Source organism: Protomyctophum bolini (genome assembly GCF_963924005.1).
Source record: "Protomyctophum bolini genome assembly, chromosome: 12".
Taxonomy (NCBI): domain Eukaryota; kingdom Metazoa; phylum Chordata; class Actinopteri; order Myctophiformes; family Myctophidae; genus Protomyctophum; species Protomyctophum bolini.
Genome location: NC_137873.1, coordinates 22,186,527 through 22,209,266, shown reverse-complemented (window position 1 = coordinate 22,209,266; position 22,740 = coordinate 22,186,527). Strand labels below are relative to the sequence as shown.

The following is a 22,740-nucleotide window of genomic DNA, read 5'->3' as shown; positions in this document are numbered from 1 at the left end:
AATCTTGCCAGATTAATTTAACCAGTTAACCTGGATATGTTGAGGCTTGATTAGTTACCATGGAAACTAATGCTTTGGATTTAGCCTGCTCTGGACCAGGCTAACAGCCAGGTTTAACCTAATCCTGATGTCTTTACTGTTCATTAAGCAGTCAAACTGATCACAAACCAATGATGTTTTCCAGATTTATTCAATTATTATGGGTTTATGTTGCCTTATTTGTATCGGTCTGCATTAAAGGACTAATTTAAGCACTATATAAAATCAAATAACCAAAATAATATAGGCTGCACAACATCATGACAGTTTGTGAGCTTGTAGATCAGCTGCACGGTTAAGAAGAATTATTATATTATATATTATATTATATTATTTTTGTGAAAACCACTAAATATTACCATTACTCATTGTTTTACAACATATTACCATTGTAACGTTTCACCCAATATTGAACCCATGACCCACAGTTCACCAGTCTGGCCCCTGTCTGGACAAAAAATCTGCTGCTGTGCCAGTCTGGTGAAACTGAATCACATGGGACTACAGTTACAGCTATACACAGCCAAACAGAATGCAGCAATGTTTGCAACACTTTTTTATTTTATTCTCAGTACAGTTTGGAGACCAGAGATGTATTCAGCAACTTCACCATTGAGAGTATTGTAGACAATAAGTAGTGTTGAAATCAATCTGTTTCGGGACGCTGTGGGTGCTGGCGGCGTGTTTCCTCCTCCGCGTCCTCAGTGCCCATACCCGAAGGCGGGGTTGGCGAAAGGGCCTTTCTGTGTGGAGTTTGCATGTTCTCCCCGTGTCCCCTAGGGTAGGTACCCTCACAAAAAACATGCAGTAATCCTGGTCACTAAACTGCCTCCCCCTAGCCAGCCGGGGCGCCTGATGGAGGGGAAAGGAGCTGGTTGGAATAACGTGTTCCTTCCACGCGCTACGTCCAACCAGAGAAACTCCCCCCTGTCAGGTGTAAAGGAGCAACTTGGACACTGAAGTTCAAGTCCGTTGCTCTCCCCTTGTCCCCCATATATGGGGACTAGGTTGGTGGAGCAGAGCCCAGGATCACATTAGATGATTGACACAGGGGTGAAAAATGGGTTACAAAATCGTGGGATAAAAAATATATATAAAAAAAAAAAATCAACCCTGTTTTGATATAGAGAGCTAATAAAGTCATTGAAGTATAGGAGTAATTATGTTCAGCTTTTAATCAAAGGAAGGAAGAATAAGTACTTTAAGTGTGTTCACTAGGATATTATAACTAACGGCATAGATGTAACAAGAGACTAATTAGTCCGTCTCATAAGCGGGCTGGAGGTGGGATGCTTATCCATCTTATTAGTGTCGCTGCTGAATAATGACTCTGCCCAGGAAATTAAATGACAGGCTCCCTGTGGTTGTTTTCGCTCCCCACAGCCAGTTTCTAAAGACAAAGGCATGTCTCGAAGATTTGTGGTTTAACCACCGTTTTATTTTTCAAATGTAGCACCATAGATGGTCGCAGTTCCTGACGAGAGGCCTGGAAAATAATTCCCCGTTTCCCCATAGACTTTTCAAAAAGTATTTATTTAAAGATGTTTATGCCGTGGACAAAGCCAATGTGATAAATCATGACAATAAACACAATGTTTTGGGCCAATCAAATAATTAGAAAGAAGGAAAAAAAGGCAGGGTATAAAAACACTTGTTTTGTTTTTCCTCTTTATAGTTATTCATTAATAGTGCGTGTGAGGTAGAGCCAGAAGAGGTGGGTTTTCAGGAGAAGAATCTATAGAATGTATTGTACCAGAATCAAATGGAAAACCCTTTTGTATCAGTTTCTTTGGGATTATGTGATATTACATTTGGTCATTATGCTAATTACGCAATTTATGATGAAACAGTGACTCGTAGCTTTCGGCATACGGGAGAAATACATTCAGCAAACGTAATAATCATATAGAAACAACACATTAAGCACATTACTTGCCTCACATATGCCTACAGCAGTGATATACTCAACCTCAGGCCCGCGGGCCACATCAGGCCCGCAGGACCATTATGACTGGCCCACCAATGAAAATCTAAAAAAAAGAAGAAAAAAAAATCTGGAAAATGAAATAAAAATAAATAAATCTGAATGAAGTTATCTTTAATTACATTATTATAAGTAATACTATTAGAGTTGTACTATTACTCGAACGAAAATAAAAGCTTGGGGGGGGGGGGGGGGATGCAATGCAAATGAAAGACATATACTGTGTATCCCTATTCCCTGACATAATTTTATAGCTAAACGGACAGAATTCTATTTTATTTGAATGATGAAACCCAGCTGCCATTAATAGTTGGAAATGGAAATTGCGGAAATGGAAATTGCGGAAATTGTAATTGCGGAAATTGCGGAAATGGTGGAAATGGAAATTGCGGAAATTTTTGCAATTGCAATCTATTTTCAGGTAGATTGTTTTATTTTACTCAGTCAGCCATATCACTACTCATTTTTTTTCATGAAAAAGGTCATAGCTGGGTAATCTATTTTCAGGCAAATTGTGTTTATTGTATTTTATTTTACTCAGCCATAACAATTTATTTTCTGTTAACCAACTTGCTGGCTGGCAGGCAGGCAGGCAGACAGCTACTCATAGACAGGCAGACAGACAGACAGCTACTCATGGAGAATTGGACAGGCAGGCAGTCAGACAGCTACTCATAGACAGGCAGACAGACAGCTACTCATGGAGAATTGGACAGGCAGGCAGACAGCAACTCATGGACAATTGGACAGGCAGGAAGGCAGACAGCTACTCATAGACAGACAGACAGCTACTCATGGACAATTGGACAGGCAGGAAGGCAGACAGCTACTCATAGACAGACAGACAGCTACTCATAGACAATTGGGCAGGCAGGCAGACAGCTACTCATAGACAGACAGACAGCTACTCATGGACAATTGGACAGGCAGGAAGGCAGACAGCTACTCATAGACAGGCAGACAGACAGCTACTCATGGACAATTAGGCAGGCAGGCAGACAGACAGCTACTCATAGACAGGCAGACAGACAGCTACTCATGGACAATTAGGCAGGCAGGCAGACAGCTACTCAGACAGGCAGACAGACAGCTACTCATGGACAATTGGACAGGCAGGCAGGCAGACAGACAGCTACTCATAGACAGGCAGGCAGACAGCTACTCATAGACAGGCAGACAGTAAGACAGCTACTCATTGACAGACAGACAAATAACTACTCATGGACAGACAGACAGACAGGCAGGCAGGCAGGCAAAGAGCTACTCATGTTATGTTATTATGTTATTATAACAGCTACTCATGTTATGTGCAATAATTTGTGCAGTTATGGAAACAGCTCTTTGTGTTTATGCAAGAAAATGTAACACATTGATTTATTTACATATTGTGTGCATGCACATTGTACTTGATTGATACATTTTGCGAAAATAAAGCAATTGAAAGAGAGAAGTTATCAAGTATCATTAATGTCGTAATTTTATCTACTGGCCCCTTGCCATTTTTGTAATGTGGCCCACAGGTAAATCTATTTGAGTATCCCTGGCCTACAGGGTCATTTTCTAACTTTCTTTTTTTTCTTTTAAATCCCGCGACTTCTGATTATAGTGTTGACCAGGGTGTTGTAGGGAAGGAGAGGACAGACATCATGTGCTGAAAGGGAGATAGAAAGCATATACTGTAGGACTCGGAGGCAGCACATGTGGATTCATAGAGGCTACATTATCTCTAGGATCATGATGTAGCACGTGTTTGTGTGTGTACTCTCTTAAGGCTGAGAATGACTGGACTAGAGCTCAGACAGTCTGCCCATCAAATGGCTTTTCTTAGTTCAGCTTAGTTTAGCTTGATTCATGAACATTCTTCTGGTCTGTCAACTGACAGCAGAACATTCTGTAAGTAGTTGTGGAAAATTACGTTTGAGTTGGTCATTGTTGTGCAGAATCATTGTCATAATAGTAGTTATTTTTAGATGCACACATCAGACTCGTACTCTATTTAGCTGATATATACGGAATGCATTGGCCTTAAGAAATATGTTTGTATATGCTGACCTCCTCTGGGCCGTTTTTGAAATAGATGATGCTAAGACATGCTGGCATTCTGTGGCCCTTGAAAGCACCCACAGACGTGCTGCAGCTCTCAGAAGTAATGCCAAAGTTTTATCAGACACAATTATACCCTAGATTAGAAGGCACTAGAATATATCATTCACATTTTGACCTTATGGTATATTCAAGAAATCACCACAGGGACCACAGTGAGTGCGGTTGCTTCAGCAGGTGTTCAACTATTGTGTAGCTGTTGTTTAGCTATTAAGAGATTTGAAAAGATTTAAACAAGTCCCAGATTGCCCTTTTCCCCGATACAATGTTGCATGACTTAGCCATCAATTAGTATAAAAACAATATTATACAACACTCAAAATAAAGCTACAGTATAAATCTCACCTTTATAATTCTACTAACCATAAGTGCATATACCAACTATCCCTCGTGGAATTAATAAAGGCCGTCTATCATATCCACCTTTTGAATAAAATATTACAATGCTATTGAGCAAAATATGCATATGCATGAACGACAATTTTCTACCTCTGGCCTGCTTTGAGGCAGGACTCCAGAGAAGAAGGGAAGATATAACCTCATTGTCAGCTCTGTAGCAGTGGCCGGCAAATTCTGTGTGTTCTTCTGGATCGGAAACCCGACCCTTTGGTATGGTTTGGGCTTTACAGTGCCACCATGATCAGACAATGTTTTCGCTCCCGTCTATGTGTGTGTGCACTTCTTAGCCTTACAAAAACATAAAATAATAATAATAATAGTTTAGGGATAAGGGGTAAGGCGACAACGATATTGTCAAATTTGTTACACAGGCAGAAACCTCTTATCTACTTTGTTATTCTATTACGTCACACAAAAATAGCAAAAATTGCTGATTTACAAGCTCAAAGCGCATCGTACCGCCACATGTTTTGAGCTTGTAGATTGGCTTTTTTTGCTATTTTAGAATTGGAACTGAAGTTTTTATTGCTTTATTGGAATCCTGAAAAGTAACTTTTTAATTTAATTTCAAATGCATTAAGCTAAACTTATGTTAACTTTATGAATACGAATACATTGGACAACCAAAAAAAACAATACAATACATCCAAGGTGGGGGCCCCTTGTGGCCCCCGGGCTGCCAGTTGGCCATGTTTGCTCTAGTCTAGAGCTGTGTTCCTTGTGAGGAGTGGGACCCATGTACTAGTCTATATCTCACAACTCTTGGTCAAACGGTGCACGGGGCATGAGCTCTCAAAGTCTATGCAAGAACCAACCAAACTAACTAGTATTTTTAATGTCTGATGTTCTCCTAAATGCAATGTCTTACAATCTCATATTATTGTATGTTGGCAAAATCGGAAGTTGACATATTTTGCCCTGACTGTGTGTTACTAGGAGACCACCATCACTGAGATAAAGCAGAAGATCATGAAGATCCCATACGTTGATGGAATTGTCATAGATGGATTTCCCCGCGATGTTGGACAGGCCTTGTCTTTTGAAGACCAGGTGAGTTTCTGCCAAGAGTATAAAAGGGTTCTGTTACATAATTACATACGTAAGTTCATTTGGAGGAAATGAAACAAAACACTGCCCAATATTAATGTGTTGGAATTCAATTAGGGGATAAGAAACTGAGCAGACATGATGGTTAAGGAGCAAAAAGTAAAATAGTCAACCAATAATCACACCCGTGTGAAGTGAGTGGTGCAACTCCGTGTGGGGGTCCCCGTGGGGTCCGTGGAGGTTCCAGACCCACAGGAACGCGGCCAGGGTGCTGGCCGGTTCCTGGCCTGGTTCCGGCGGGCCGCCCCGCATCCAAAACGGTCGAGAAATGACAGAGTTACCATGTGGGGGTCCCCGAGGGGTCCCTGGGGGTCCCCGGAACATCCAGGAACGTGCCCAGGGGGCTGGCCCGGTTACGGCGAGCCGCCCTGCGTCCAAAACGGTCAGGAAATGACAGAGTTACCGTGTGGGGGTCCCCGGGGGTCCCTGGGGGGGGTCGCTGGAACATCCAGACCCCCAGGAATACGGCCAGGGAGTCCTCATGTGTTCATTTGATCTTGATATTTTGCCGTGTACTATTGATAGGCGGGCACATAGGTTGGAGAACCAATAGGGAGACGCCGTCGGTTTCCAACGCTAGTTTGCATCCGCCCCAGTCATTGAAAAGCTCTAGTTTCAGGCTACTGTTTCAGTAATCGAGCCAGGATGTAATGAGTGCGTGGATATGTGTTTCACTGCAGAAATGGTCAGCAATGTTCTTAAGGTGGAAGAAGGGCGTTTTGGAAGAAGGCAGTTTTGGTGACCTGTTGACACACTACTTAAGCAGAGGTGGACAGTAACTGAGTAAATGTACTTTAGTATTCCATTTTTTTGATACTTACTCTTACTCAAGTACATTTCCAAGACAAATTTCTAGGAAGGCTGTTGGTTGGCTGGTTGGCGCTACCCCTCCAATATCTGGCATGTCATGTGGCAGCCATCGACTTTTAAATAATGTCGATGGCTGTGTATAGCCCCTCCTATACACAGGTTTAATTAATGTTTGTCTTTAGTTCAAAGTTTGCTTTGACAATGAAGGGAAAATTTACGACATAATGTGTCGTTTACGTCATATTGTCTCTTTATTGTTAATGCCGTTTAATGTTTGTGTTGGCACCGTTTGTTTTACATCACCATTACATCACCTAATCAACATGAGTTAGACTTTAATATATTAGCGCCCCTCACTTCACACAGGTGTGATTTTTCGTTATTCAAATTAATTTGGGGAAACATCCCAAAACACGAGCCCTCCGAAAGCATGCCCCCTGTGATGTCATGTGGCAGCCACACTGGGCGCCCCTCACTTCACATACGTGTGATTTTTGTTTCTTCGCCACTTCTGCTCTCACACTAGCCGTGTCTGTGGCTTCCCCTTCCACATGTCCTGGGCTCTCTATTCTGAAGACCTGGAATCTGTCTGCATAACATGCTATCCAAATTACATTTTAACCTTTGCATAAGCCTGCAAGGTCGTCAAGGATATAGGGCAAGTCAAGTGCTACGGCGTGCTAAGTGTCTAAGGTGGTGGAGTCTGAAGAGGCGAGTCTGAAGAGGTGCACAACTTCAGATTACGGGAGTGAGTCTGCCGTTCTAATTGCAAAGGGGAGTTCGTCCCATAGTGTTCTGGTCTAATGAAACCAAGATTGAACAGGCTTGAACTCAGGCTGGGGCAAAGGATCTGCCATGTTCAAATGGCCCGAAATATATCATATAGGGCTGAAGTGGTTAGTGTGTTTTGTAATAATAATCAAAATCTACAGTACATATTAACCATGCAGTAACAGTTTCCATATAATTGTAGTGGAGTAAAAGTACAATATTTTCCTCTGAGATGTAGAGCTGTAAGTAAAGGTATGTTACTGAAAATTGTGAAGAAAGTAAAAATACCTCAAAATTGTACTAGACTTAGTTACTATACACCACTGCCTAACAGGACAACGACCCTAAGCACACAATTAACAATGGTCTCCCTTTCCATTTCCCTTTAACACTTAATAAAAGCTCATTTGACTGTCTATCTCATCATCTGTTCAGCCACAGCATGATGTAAATACTCCTGTAATGCTAGGAGCCATGTCCAATCTGATGGCGCCGCTGAATTGAGTCTATCTGCTTTAGTGCCAAAAGACAGCAATGGCAATCTCTCCTTCCTATCATGTCACCTCCTTCCTTATTCCACACAAATTACAGACACACAGTCACAAACATACCGACAACATATACAGAGATATGCTTGCTTAAGCAAGCAGTCAGTCAGTCAGTCAGTCAGTCAGTCAGTCAGTCAGTCAGTGGTACTCAAAGTGAGGGGAAACAGTTAAAACAGTTTGCTTGATAAACAAATATTAGTTATAACATTTAATAACATTCATTACATTTCATGGAGGAGCTAATTCACTGGAGGATCTAAACTTAAATTATTTGTAGATACTGAGCTATCTGTTTTTGAATATTGAACAGGATGGAAATTGATCTATATTAAAATTTTGAAGGCTGACCTTTTACTGACCTCCAGTTCCAGTTCCTCCCCAATTCTTGTCTAGACATAATAAGAAGTTAAAGTTTATATTTTGCGCATTTTAGGTGATCATATCAAAAAATTGGCTATATAATCTGTGATTATTTGATTGAACAATACGCACTACGCAGTGGGTGAGTTGTAGAACTGTTGAGGGCCGAGTCTGACTTGATATGTATGCAATATTTGTATATTTACAAGCTGTCAATAAGTCAGTTCTGACTTAATGGTGAATGAGTTTATGAGTTAATTTAGCTCAGCGAATGTAAAAACAGACTTTATTGCACTTGAATTCAGCAGTTGAATTATGGCTGAGGATTTTGCTGCATGCACACAATCACACACCCACCAAACGTTTGAGCCATTACTATGGTGATTATCAGTGATTCCAGTCATTTTGAACACTAAAGAGATTAGATGTGATTAGATGTACCTTTCCACTCTCGCTGCACAGAGCATCCACAAATACACAGCAAACTCCTGAGTGTTAAATTTAAGTTAAACATTTATCTCTATATAAATTCAATTTCATTAAAAAAATAATATTTCTATCTTTTTGGAGGGGCGCTAGCCCCTACTATTTATTTTGTCCCGTCACGTCATTATTTGCCATTGACAATGAAAGGAGAAATTAGGTCATATATGTGCCTCAAATATGATGTAAATTTGTGGCAACACAAACATTAAATGCCATTGACAATGAAGGGAAAATCCACGTCATATGTAGACGAGCAAATCGGCTAACCAATCACATAAATTCAGTTGTTCAAGAGATGATGTGCTTGACTGTACCCTGTACTGTTTGCATCTTATTGTCAAAGAAAATTATCAATCAAAATCAATCAATGTGCGATCATGTATAATGATAAGAGCGCCCCTCACTTCACACAGGTGTGATTTCTTTTAACAAATACAAACCCAGAGCTAAATTAACAGAGGATTTTGCTGTCTAGGGGGAAGAACCAAGGGGACTATCTGACCCACAGCCTAATGTACCAGTTTCTATGAGATCACAAGCATGGGGGAAACATATTCCCTGTCAAAGGATTAACAAGGGTCCTAATACAATTTCAACATTCAGTGAGCTTGGGCTATATCTCTCACATTTTGTTAAATGCAATTTCAAATTAAGCAATAATTTGATTCCTGTTGAGAATTGCCATGTGAAGATGGGTTGTCAGGTTTCTGTAGAAATGGAACCTGCAGGCTTCAGGCATGAGGAAGTTTACTGGAGGTGAATCCTTAAAGGAAGGTAGCAATCATATTTTGTTGTGTTTACAACTGTGTCCAGGGTAACCACTTTAGACATAGCTCATTCAGACTCACATGATTTGTGCTTGATTTGTTGCTCACCTCATAGCCAATAGGGAGAAGTATGTATAAATTAGGTGACAACTGTTAAAGGGCTATGGGTGAATGTTCAGTAATACATTTGGCTGGCTGCATATCAGTATGTCCGGACAGGTAGAGGTAGGGGTGGATGTAACAGCATACCGGTAGTTTACCATTTATGCTTGCAGGCATAGCATTGTAGTTTAGATGCATTACTTCTGCAAATGCAGCAGATTAGGATTATGCACAGCTCTGGTCCATAGCTCTAATGCGTTGCGTTCAGACCAGCCTCTCGTCTTTAGCGTAAATAAAAGAACGTTTTTTGCTACTCACCAAAACTAAGGCGGGTTGTGTCAGCCTATACATTCCTTAGTGGGACCACTCTGAGCCCCCCACCAGACGTATAAACGGTACTTTTTGGCCAGAAAGGGATTTTATTTCACCGGAAGAAAAATATTCTCTATGAGGCAATTCTCTGGGAAATATTGCTAGAAGGCGCAGTGGAGTAACTAAAAGTAGTTTTTTTCCCGGGTGGAAACAAAATCCCATTTTGGCCAAAAAGTACCGTTTATACGTGTGGTGGGGGGCTCAGAGTGCTTCCACTATGGAAACTAGGCTTTCTAATGACACAACCTGCCTTTGTTTTGGTGAGTAGCAAAACATTTATTTTTATTTACGCTAAAGACGAGAGGCTGGTCTGCATTCATGCGAGCAGCGTGTATACACACACACAGTATATGAGAGAGAGAGAGAGAGAGAGAAAATGACAGAGCATACGCTGCAATATGAAGGGAAATGACAGATAGATGGTGATGAAAAGTGGCAGTGATTGCACTCAAATACAAAAGCCTGACTGTTTGGTTGGTCTTGAAGGTTCTCACAGAGTGAATATAATGGAGCTCCAACTGATTGACTGATTGATTGACTGAGACCTTATTATGTGGTGCTGTTCACACTTCCAAGCAGCTGGCAGCAGTTATCTTGTGGCCCTGCAGGATCCATTAGACTTCTACACACCATGCATGCTGCTGCTCTGCCCTTTAAAACATCACAGCAACTATTTGGTATGGGCCAGCCTCTGGGGACTTCAGAACATCACGCACAGATGCCTCCAATGAAGAACCCGCTGTTCCTTCATCTTCCCTTCAGTCCCTTATACTGTAGAAGGCTGCTAGAGCTGGGGAGAGTATGTTTTGCACTCCATCCGTCTGTGCGTGTGTGTCCGTCCGACTGTCCGTGTACAGTTATGGAATATATCCCACTTTTTTCACATTGGCCTGTTACAGCGCCACCAACAGGTGGATTTTTGCTAAACACATTTTTTTGGAACAAAATGCCTAAAACCATCCAATTGCCAACAAAGGCGTAAGAAGAAATGGCACCCTTTTCACATTGGCCTATTATAGTGCCACCAGGAGACGACAACCTGACCTGGCCTGGTGGGTGGAGACCTGTGCCCCGAGGGGCACTTTATCTAGTTTAGATTCTGTGGATGGCTGGCTGGCTAGCTAATGGACTACCTGGATGATTGCCTACCTATAGCATCTGTCTGTTTACTTGTCTTTATGTCTGCCTTCTTGTCAGTCTGTCTGTCTGTCTTGTCTGCCAATCCATCCATCGTGGCGTGTCAGGCTATTAGAATCACATTTCCAGGTTTGTTTTGTGCATACATGGCATTTATGTTGTTGAGGATGGTGCATACATTACATTAAAAAACAATGCAGAAACAATTTCAAATGTATTTAATCTATATTTATAAAATATAGATATAAACAGGCTGGTGGCTGGATCAAAAAGTTATTCAACAATATAAACTCTGCACACCAGTATTGCCGCTCCCAAATGCAAGTTTACTTTGGTAACGTCTCAAACCACCAGACACTTCCTCAGATCTGGGTAGGCCAGTTGGCGAAGGCTTTGACCTATGTTTTGACTGGATTAAAAGTGCACCGCAGAGAGAGCTTCTTATTGTTCTTTTGAGAGGGTGAAATTAGTAACACACATTTCTAAAGGGTATTGGAGAGGAATCCTTTCTCGCCCACCTCTGTGGACAGGTCAACATCTGCTTGCTTGTGTGCGCTGCGTAATAAATATTACATTTCACTATAATGAGACTTTGAGCTCTCTTCCTGGCCTTTATAGAGATGCTATCATTGCCGTAATGCTATGCAGCATTGCAGCCACTAGAATTTTCTGAGAATAATTACCATGTTAGACTAAAACCGATCTGGAAAGACATTTATAGATACCTTCGATGATAATGATGGATATGATAATATTGCATCGGACAAATGGTAGCCATGGAAACGGAAACGATGATTTGCAAGATGCGACTATAAGAGACCAAACGATGGGAGCATATCTCAAGATGAAAATGCCCTGCATGAGTCAGCATTCCTCACGATGTTTCTAATCTTAATCAAGCATACAAAGCGGAGACAAACAAAAAAACATTACCCCATAGGATGAATAGTAATGTAGATGTTCCCTTGGCGGGGATTAAAGTTTGCCCATTTTAGACTGAACTACATAAAAGTAGGAGCATGAACATCTAAGGTCAGTAGCCAGTGGGCATAGCAAATAATATCTCAGTCAGGCAATGACAGTGGTGTTGCTGTTGTCCTTTTCCGTCATACCGAGTGGCTTGGGTTTGTTCAGCTATGTCTTTTGGGCAACAGGCCTAGGTCACATGGTGTCCTAAGAACTCTTTTGTTTATCAGAAGGGTGGAGCTGTGTAGTACCAGCGAATCCAGATAAGGATAGTTTCCAAATCATAGTTTCCAACTTTCTTATATGCAGAGACCATTCTCCTGTGATTGTCTGCACTTTCTGTTAATCAGATTTCCCTATGTAGAAACCCCCACCCATTTAGTACCAAAGTCTGTCTGTCTGTACATATACACTGTATATACTGTATATACTGAACACATCATCAGTTTTGAGTGACATCTGAATGATATAGCATCTTGATTCTTTGCCAGGTTGGGTTCGATAGATTTACCACATCCAGGAAGTGGGTTTTCTCACTCACAAAAAAACTCCAATATAGTCATTATACAAATAAGTTCATGGTCACAAACATCATCCAGACAAGACATGTTGGCTAGTCAGGTGACAGCTATTCAGGTTCAATCAGGGGCACGAGTGTAAGGCAGTCAACATGAGACAGAAAAGGTTGCCATACTTTACTGAATTTGGAGATTGAGCCACGCAATGTGTATTTATATTTTTTTCAATTTTAAAAAGTATAGTAGTCAGATATCCAACGGGAAGGTAGTACATTTTTGGCAAAAAAAATCACGGACTTGCAAGTAACGGTTTTGGGTAGTAACCTGCACTTTAAGTGAACTAAATCTAACCCTGCAATTGCGGCTTCAGTCTTGCTTGAGTTGCTCACATTGGTACACCGAAAACCCTAGCCCTGTAGACATAACACATGCGTGGTGGTCAGTGGCGTTGTGCCTTTTAACATCATTACTATTTCCCTGCCATATTAGATCTGCACTCCAGACCTTGTGGTGTTTCTGGCCTGTGCCAACCACCGCTTGAAGGAACGTTTAGAGAAACGCGCCGAGCAGCAGGGACGACCAGATGACAACCCCAAGGCCACGGAGCGGCGTCTGACCAACTTCAAACAGAACACCATCTCCCTAGTCAAATACTTCCAGGAGAGGGGCCTAATTGTCACGGTAGGCTATGGTTACCATCTTACTGTGTGTGTGTGTGTGTGTGTGAGAATGGGCGTGAACAAAATTGCTGCTATATGTATAATAATGAAAAATCACACCCGTGTGAATTGAGTGGTGCAACTCCGTGTGGGGCTTCCGGGGGGGGGGGGGGGGGGGGTTCCAGACCCGAGGAACACGGCCAGGGACCCGGGCCGGTTCTGGTGTGCCGCCCCGCGTCCGAAACGGTTGAGAAATGACAGAGTTACCGTGTGGCGGTCCCTCTACTGTACTGTACTGTCACTGTACTGTACTGGCACACACGAAAGCATCATATATACAGTTAATATGTGCGTGTGTGTTTGTGTGTGTGTTAGGTTGCGCACAGGTGGTGAAAAACAACCATGCTGTGCTCATACCCACCCAGACACCCACACACATAGCTCCGTAAGGGAGTGGTTGCACCCCACATAATGCACCCTGCAGGTGGCGCCTTAGGCGACCGCCTAGATTGGCTATGCCTAGAAGCCATTTGTACATTCTGAGTTTGGTAGTCACATTGATTCTTCAGTACTTTCGGGGTCAGCACTGACTACAGAACAACATCAAACAGAATTAAAAGTAACAGTCTAACATACTGATTCTCTAGTGCTATTTGCTAAGTTCCATTGTACAGTAGGTTAGGTTCTGTTTCTGTTCCAAGGTGGAGTTCCGTCTCCAGAACCTGACCTGTATGTTTTGGATCTGCTGCCATTTTTATGCTCTCCCTCCCTCATCTGCATTTGGGTCCTTCTCTCCCACATGGTTTAACAGTCTGGTCCACATGTTAACAGTCTGGTCCAACATCATAGGGCAACATTTAAACAACCTATCCTGCAAGCACCCGATAGGGATTCAAATTAACATTAAACAAAATGTGGTCAGCTGAACCTCAGATGTCAACTCCCGTTGTTTACTTTGATTACAAGTTCTGATGTCGCTTGCGGCTGATGTCCTTCTATTCCCTCTCTGCGTCTTATGGCCTGTTGTTGATGCTAGATTAGTGTGAAAGTGAAATTGCTCACGAGGTACATAACAGTGAATTCCAATGTGATGGTGTGTCATATCCATGGCTTAGCGGCATGTAGTCCTCTGTTCTTCACCCCCCCCCCCCACACACACACACACACACACACACACACACAGGTTAGTATGCCATCTCTGCCTCAGCGGGTGCATGGTTGCACATGCATTTTCAGAATTTACCTCTATTTGCTTTCTGCTACTCATCTCAAATGGTGAATATCTGATACTTCAGTCTATGAGTTCTTCATCATACCAGACTGTAGTCAGTTATTCTAAATGTATTGACAGGAAACGTCAAATGGTTGCCTGGTTAGAAGAACTGAGACTATTAATATTTGTAATATACCGAAATGATTGGTGGTTATACTGTAGATGTAGTCTGAAAAGAGTTTCAGTACAAAAATGGTGATTTAAGCCTGCCACAATGATGTTGGGGTCATTGGTGTTAGTCTTTAACATGGCCACTTTTCTCCATTATGCTCATTCTCCCTGAGTAATTTGACCACATGAAAGCTTATCTGCTGTGTCTGCGTTGTTCCACTTAAGTTTTCATATTCCTCTAGCAAGGCTGCTTCTTAACTAAATTGTAACATTTCCTCAGGAGAAATCCCTGCTTGTCAAATTGTCTCTGTAATCACACATCACTTGAATTCACCGCAAAAAATCGATGTGAACAAATTCTGAAGCACTCTGAAAAGCAATGCTTTTACAGATGACATTTGCATTGTACTCTTGGACAGTTCTTAAACAAGATTGAAAGAAAAAACAACTCCCCAATTTAAGCATTTTTGTTGAGCCAATGTTTAAATACTGTGAGAGTATTGTCTTCAATTGAATTATAATTAATATGTCCATTTCTGACAAATTACAGAGCGGTCATACAGTATATAAGGTAATAGCTCACTTATTGAGACTGAACGTTGAAATATGAAATGGCCTTACAAGTAATGTACTGTACAAATAATACAGTTCATTATGTCAAGATTTCACTTATCCTTTAGTCAATTGTCATCTGTCAATCCAAAGCCCATACCGCCAAAGCCGTTTTTTATCGCCCGTTGTGTGTTTGTAGTTTTTACGCTAGATGGCGCTCTTCACTAACATATGAGTCAGCATTTAACCCTCAGTCTCACAGAGAAACATGAGATCACATGATCGCATGTTTGTCCCCATATTCACGCCCTTTTGTTATCTCCATTTTTGGCCAGACATGATATTTTAAAATGGACAATAAACTAGAGAACCGAGAGTGGAAGATAAAACAACAACACGGAAGCACAGAGAAAACCTACATGTTTATTAACGACCAGGGGATCGATCATACTGGAGATAAATATAATAGGTATAATTTATGTAAAAACACCCATGACTAATTCAGAGACTCATGTACATCCATTTGCACCATATTTGCAGCCAGATTATGCACTGTAGGCCTATAGCTATAGGAAAATTGGAGTGGGACCAAGCGCTTTATTTAGACCATGCGCCATAGATGATCTAAAATATAGGGCCATATGTAGCCATATGTAGCTTTGAGAGACCCGCTGTGTACAGTAAGTTTGATCCCCTCGAACTAAACTACGCTTAGATCAACTCTTAATGTAACATGTAAATTGTATGCAGAGACATAAAAAGGCATTTGTCTGACTCTATAGATGCATTTCCACTTTCCAGGACAACGTCACACTGATAAGAACCTGCATGCGCGTGCAGGTCGGGGGCAAAAGAAACCGACTAGATGCAATGTAAAAGTGGTCACAGTACTCAAATTTTCAGATTCTGTTTTCTTCCCACTGTGGAAGAGGAAGGTTTAGGGTGGATGTTTACTGTGATATCTCGCTCTTGAAATAATATGTTGTGTCAACTTGTGTGTAAACAATAATAACGATTCTCAAAGCATTTGTCCCCCAAACTCTACCTCCATTTGCAGAGGGAGCGCTCCCTGTATGATCACGATTCACGGCTGCTTGATTGCACAGCTGAATCCCCATAAAACTTAATTTAGAGGAGGTTGACTGAACTGAAACCAGCATATCCCAAAACAAGAGGTTTGGGGATCTGTTGGGAATTTATACGTGGATACAGTATATGATATGATATGGTACTTTATTGTCAGTTCACACTGAAATGTGTCTTGCGACCCAGCAGCCAAGTATGCAGAACATATACACACATTTGACATAACACAAAGAACAAGACAATTTACATACATAAAGACATGAAGACAAGAGCAATATCCACCGCTTAGATTACCCCGTGGCTACTACAACTCCTGATTAAGCCTCAAGGTGGACAAAGGACCCCTTTAGTCTGACCTTATTGTATGCTGGTACACCATATCTCCTTCCTGAAGGTAGCAACCTATATTCTCCATACAACACATGCTTCCTTGCTAACCGGCTTAGGATGCTGTTATCATACATGGATGTATAAAGTTTCTGAAGTGGTTGTCCAACAATCTTTGAACAAATGTTCAGTTGTTGCAGCAGTTGTGACTTTAGGGCTGCAGACAAACTACCAGGTGGTACTACAGTACTGAAGAACACTCATAACAGAAGTGAAAAACAAAAGAAGAATCCGTCTACTAGCACCGAAGGATCTTAGACGGTGAAGGAAGAATTGATTACATGAAACCGGCACATGCGTGTACAGACAAAAATGTTTGTAAACAAGAAACCCATCTATAGGACAATCAGAATTTCCCTAAAACGGAATAATATCCCCCTTCAAGGTTAACCGTTATCAATAGGTTGCCTTGCCAGCCCCTGATGGTTAGGGACTCCAACAACAATCCCTATTTTCTATAACTTGTTACCATAGTAACAGACTGAGAGAAAATGCTGGTGATGGGCAATCCTAACCACCCATACTTCCTTTTGTCACTCTATACAAAATCTTTACAATATCTACTAACTCGATGCGTTGAGCGTGTAGATAGGCTGCTTTCGCAGAACGTTCGCGTCTGATGACCAGGGAACACGGACAAATGTGTCCGTGGAAAGACTTGTTCTTGTCCGTGGTGTTCTTTTTTGATTTACTATGACACTATGGCACATTAGAGTCCCGTTAATCAAATATTTTATTTGCAAGGACCCCCTTAACTCTGAGAGTGTAAAAATGGCCCGCAAGTGTCCATTTGGTTCCATTTTAACACTCAGAGTTACAGACCTGTTATTGTCATTCAGGGGTAGCTCTTTATGTGTTTAATAATATTATTTGCACTCATTTTGTATGTCTATGGCAAAAAATTACTTTTGACAAAAATGTCCACCACAAGCTAGCATGGCGATGATGATGACATGTCCAGAACAGGGACGCTATAGGAATTCATGTGGTTAAATGCACTCCACTCACACACACCCCACCACCACATCACCATGGCTAACACTCCTGATTTATTTTGGCCTCATTTGTCAAGAAAGTAACCCAGTCGAGTAACCATGACATGCATGAAGAATGGTACACCGCTGGGAAGGAGTGAGAGTAATTATCGGCTGTCAACCTCGTGGTATACACGAACCATGCGCCTGCAGTTGCCCCATTATCCACGGTTGTCATTGGCGAGGAGGTTTCTAAGGGCCGACATTGATGAGAACACTGAAGTCTGGGGATTATGGAGGATGAGGGGTCCGTTTCATTCAACTATAGCTAAACTCCCCACAGACAGTACTCAGTGCCAAGAGCATCGGAGGCTGATTGATTGAAAGAGGAAAATTATGAGCCCACTCGACTGAGGCGTGAAACTAATGAATCTGGCATTATCAAAGGCTGAAAAATAACCTCTCTTTGAGTGTCTTTATCCAACAGAAAAATTTAGGTTTTACGCATTACAATAGAAGGAGCAGACTGGGGTCACCACATTTACATGGGGGTGTCAGTGGTCAGGTGTATAATGCATTATATCGGTTATTGGCCATAATAGCAATTAATTATATCGATATCCGATATAATTAATTGCTGTTATGGCCAAGTGCTTCGGTGCACTGACAATGTTTCTATAATCCTAGAATGGTCTTTTATTGCAGAGGGGAAAAGACAACAAATACACAGCAAAGTGGACCATTAACAGTTCTACTGCATAACCCGCATTCCCCGCTATTTAATCCAATATTCTATGCTGCCTAGATTGTCTTATTACCTTTGGAGCATATGCCGAAGTATTTGCCGATTTGATTGATGAAAATCAGGCGGAATATAGTCCGATGGTTTGTTTTTTATGAGAAGAAACAGGCGCCATGACAATGCAAAATGAACACAGCCTGCACAGCGCATTGCAGCCCAAACAAGTCCCCCGTTCACTTGCATTGAGCTCATTCCCCCTGAAGCCCTGTAGACCAGACCGGAAGTATGATTTCCGGTTTCGTCATCATAACGTGACGGCCTCGTCACCAGGTCAAATCCGCTATTTATTTTTAATTATTTTAAAACGGCGAATTAAACGCATTAAACAAATAGCGGTTTTCACGTATTAAGCAGAGCTGATCGTTGGATTAAACAATTTAAAGCCCTGAAAGTGTGTTAAAGATCCACTTTTAAACTGAGTCCTTGTACAGGTACCTCTGCTATGTATAGTAGGCCTAATTGTATTGTCATTTCCTAGGTAATAAATTTGGGCCAAGGGTGTAAAGAGATTCCTCAGTGTAAAAGTGGATCTATAAGGGTTCATTTTTACTTAAGCCTCCGATACACTTATTACACAGATTTTTAAAAGACTACAAAAAGACTTCTAAATATCTTTCCAAAATCTTGTCAAAACTCTTGTAGTACTACATTTGAGAGAGGCTGCGAAAAAACTATAGAATTGCACGTAATATATAAATGAATAACACCAAGCATTTTCCATCCATCTCAGCTGGATGCCGACCGCGATGAAGAGGAGGTCTTCTGTGATATCAGCACGACTTTGGATAACAAGTTGTTTCCCTCCAAAGAGCCTGTTGCTGGTGAGTCAGTCGGTACTCGGTACATTTTAAATCAACAAAAAGAATGCTCATACTATCTAACGTTTATTTTTTCAGTTTTATTCCTTCATAATTGAGTTGAAAAAAGACACTACAAAAAAGGAGCGCTTGGTTGGCGCAGGGGTAAAGTTTCCATCCACCACCACAGAGACTAGGGGTTTGAATCCTCATCGGGGCATCTGGCTTTGGCCGAGGGTCCAAATGATAACAATGTGCTATATGCACATTGTTATAACTCTTCCTACTTCCAGGCCGCTTCCCAACTTCCTTCACAGGTGTTACCGATGATACTAACTAAGGCGATCTGTTCCATTTAGTGTGCAGTGGTTCTCAAACTTAATTAATTAACTTAATTTCAAGGACCCTCTGAGAGTGTACAAATGGTTCCACACTGCAGTGTTTCGAGTGAGCCAACACGCACAATAGCAGCACCCCGAGTCTGACCAGAATGAAACAGATCAAGCCTTCATTAGTATCAGGCGGTAACACCTGTGAGGGAAATAAGGAAGGGTCCCAAGTTCTTTCCAAAATGGTGTGTGACTTGTGTGCTCACTATAGCCCATTGACTGTGTTCTCGATGGAAGCTGGTGACAGGGGCAATCTGTGTCGCTGACTCCCTAAGGGGTTAGGGCAGCACTTCCTCCCATTTGGGGATTGAGGGGCAGCACTGACAAGACTACATAGAAAAAATCTCTTCTTGAAAAAACAAAATGAAATAATATGGAACAAAAATTAATTATTTTTTTCATATTATGTGTGTCAAAGATCCACGACTGTGTGACCCATTACACATTCAACATTTTCTTGTTTTACCGAGTCTGTAACAGTGGTCTGTGTCTGTCCATCACACACACTCACACATCCATCTGTCCATCACTCTTCAAGGACCTTGTTGTCATAGTCGGTCAGATCAGCAGCCTCGTTATGGACAGTGTCTGCCATGTCCAAGACCTTTACACTCAGGCCACCCATGATGCCCTCATGCATCAGGAAGAGAGGTCGGATCACACTCTTGTATAAAACCGTAGAGCCATTCCATGACACTGGAGCCATGCACCACAGCAGGAACACACACTTGCCAGCATAGTAGAAGGTGACCCAGGAGCAGTCCATCAAGCTCTCAAAAACGTTGAAGAAGCTATAGACCGCCCAGTAGGTCAACAACTGATTGGCGTCATCCTTCTTGGTGCTCTCAATGGCCTTGATGGAGAAACGGGCTGGATAGACAAAGCCAATTAGGTTGCAGAGAAAGGAGGCTAAATTCCCGCACAGAAGGTACAGCCCGATGACAACCAAAATAACCGCTGCACTAATCCGTTTCTGAATCCCTGTTTTCTGCTCTATCTTCGACAACAGAGTTGTCACTATGTTATTCTCGTTCAGTAATGCGTCGTAGAAGTCTTTCAGTTTCTTCATCTTAGGTCCTCGTCAAGCCTGTGGTAACAATTAACTCTTCAAGATCAATGCTTCAGTCTTCCAACTCAGTAAACACTGGCTAAATGTGCAAGGCAGGGTCTAATTATAATGTGTAGCTTTCATGTCATTTCTATGGCGTCATATCCATGATGTAAGTATTGCTCAAATATGGCGGGACAATGGATAGGTGAGCTGAGATTATGAATTCAGTGCGGTACCCATTATGTCTGAGTGCTTGGAGGCCAGACATCATGACATCAGTAGTCTATGACATCATTACTATGCCATTACTATGGGTTTCTTCCTGGAGGCTGAACCCTTGACAGTCAAACGGGCCAATGAAATAAACAGTAATATATAGTGACACCACGCTATCAGCCCCTCCCCTAACCCCTCCCCCTTTATCATACAGCTGTGGGTGCGGCTTCAGTTCAGGACAGGTGGATCACCACCCACCAGGCAAATCAGGCATCCCCTCCCCTCTCCTCTCCACTCCCTCGGGGCCGAGAATCCTTCAGTTTGAGGTGCGCCCGAGTTAACGTGTAGTGTGTGCTGTATAAAATAATCGGATAAAATAATCGGGCCAGATTATCCTGTAGCGTGTGGTGCTATCAGATTTCAGATTGAAAAGTGCTTGCGCAAGTAATAAGAAAAATATGATTACCCATTAGTCGACAGTAACCGTAGTTAAATATGTAAATAAAGTTACATTATGCAGAACATTTAGGGTTTGGCATGAATACTTCTGGCATTAGTCCAATCCATTCATAAACTTCATGAGCTACATTAAGCAATGCAGAAGCAATCCCTGCCAGCTAAATTGCCAATTAATTAAAAAAACTATTTTCATGCAACCATAATTAAATGAGAGATTTCCCATACTGCATTTTGCTGAGGTTATAGATACGTTTTAACAAACTGTAATACCTCACAGGAAATTGACAACATTAATTTTGCTCTGTGACATAACCTAATCCTACAATACACTTAGCAATTAGGCATTAAACCTCAGTTTTACATACATATGTATAAAGCATTACAGGTTCTAACCTGTGTTTTCCCTCCTTCTAAATGTTTCTTAGATGTTTTTGTAATTATGTCAGGTGGCTTCATTGTCCCTGTACCACAACTCCACTTGCAGAGTCAAAACCAACAACGGCTCAACCGATGACTTTGAAATCGTGACCGGTGTAAGACAGGGTTGCATTCTGTCACCGCTGCTCTTCATCATTACAATTTACTTTGTGATGAGGAAGTCCGTCACCGGGAAAAACTTCGGTATCAAGTGGGGAGGGGGCAGACTAGCCGATCTGGACTTTGCGGACGACTTGGCTCTGTTAAGTCATACCCAGCCTGCACTCCAAGAGTTGACCAACAGTCTCCATAAGATAAGGTCGGTTTACGGATAAGCCAAGAAAAGACAAAGGCCATGACCATTGGACAATACCAACACCTTCCACCACTCACTATAGGCCTACATGACATAGAGTACGTTGACAACTTCACATACCTTGGAAGTAACATCTCGAACACAGGAGACGTGGAGAAAGACGTCAACAACCGAGTTGGCAAAGCCGCAGGAGTGTTTCAGCGTCTCCGCAACATTTGGTCGTCTAAAACCATCTCTACGGCCACCAAGCTAGCCTCTATATGTCAGTGGTCATCCCAACAGCGACCTACGCCTGTGAGACGTGGACGAAGACACCCGTGGACAACACCACCAACAAGTTGGATGTCTTCCACCGAAGATGCCTCAGATCCATCAGGAGGATCCCATGGAGAGACCACATCACCAATGAGGAGGTGATGAGAAGGGCAGGCGTAGCACCACTGTCGGTCATCATCGATGAAAGGAGAAGGAGAATGGCTGGACACGTACTCCGACTGCCAAGAGAGAGACCGGCAAGTGTGGCAATGGACTGGATGCCAGAAGGTGGAAAGAGGAAGAGAGGGAGGCCAAAGAAGACATGGAGACAGACAGCGAAGGAAGACCTAAGTGAGATGGGTGTCAGCTGGCACGGAGCAAGAAGGGTCGCCAGTGACCGGAATAAATGGAGAGGACTCGTCGCCCAATATTCCAATAGGAACGGGAGGAACTAAGTCTAAGTAAGTCTTCATTGATGTTTGACAGTGCAATTCTATAAAAAGAAATCACTGTAAAGTTATCATCAT

General features: G+C 42.0%; 2 protein-coding genes across 4 annotated transcripts in view; one reads left to right on the top strand and one right to left on the bottom strand.

The window, feature by feature from the left end:
- Nucleotides 1-22,740, top strand: part of ak5 (adenylate kinase 5) — a 63,113-nt gene that overhangs the window by 6,856 nt on the left and 33,517 nt on the right. For all 3 annotated transcript variants that reach the window (XM_080777990.1, XM_080777991.1, XM_080777989.1), the window contains 3 exons: nt 5,462-5,575; nt 12,959-13,150; nt 19,044-19,134. In XM_080777990.1, coding sequence (XP_080634116.1) covers nt 5,462-5,575; nt 12,959-13,150; nt 19,044-19,134 — 397 coding nt within the window. The remainder of the gene's footprint in view (nt 1-5,461; nt 5,576-12,958; nt 13,151-19,043; nt 19,135-22,740) is intronic.
- LOC308325341 (receptor expression-enhancing protein 6-like) lies at nt 20,026-20,568 on the bottom strand (the record flags this gene model as incomplete). The annotated part of the gene is made up of 1 exon (XM_080777827.1): nt 20,026-20,568. The coding sequence occupies one exon, from the start codon at nt 20,566-20,568 to the stop codon at nt 20,026-20,028; it is 543 nt and encodes a 180-aa protein (XP_080633953.1).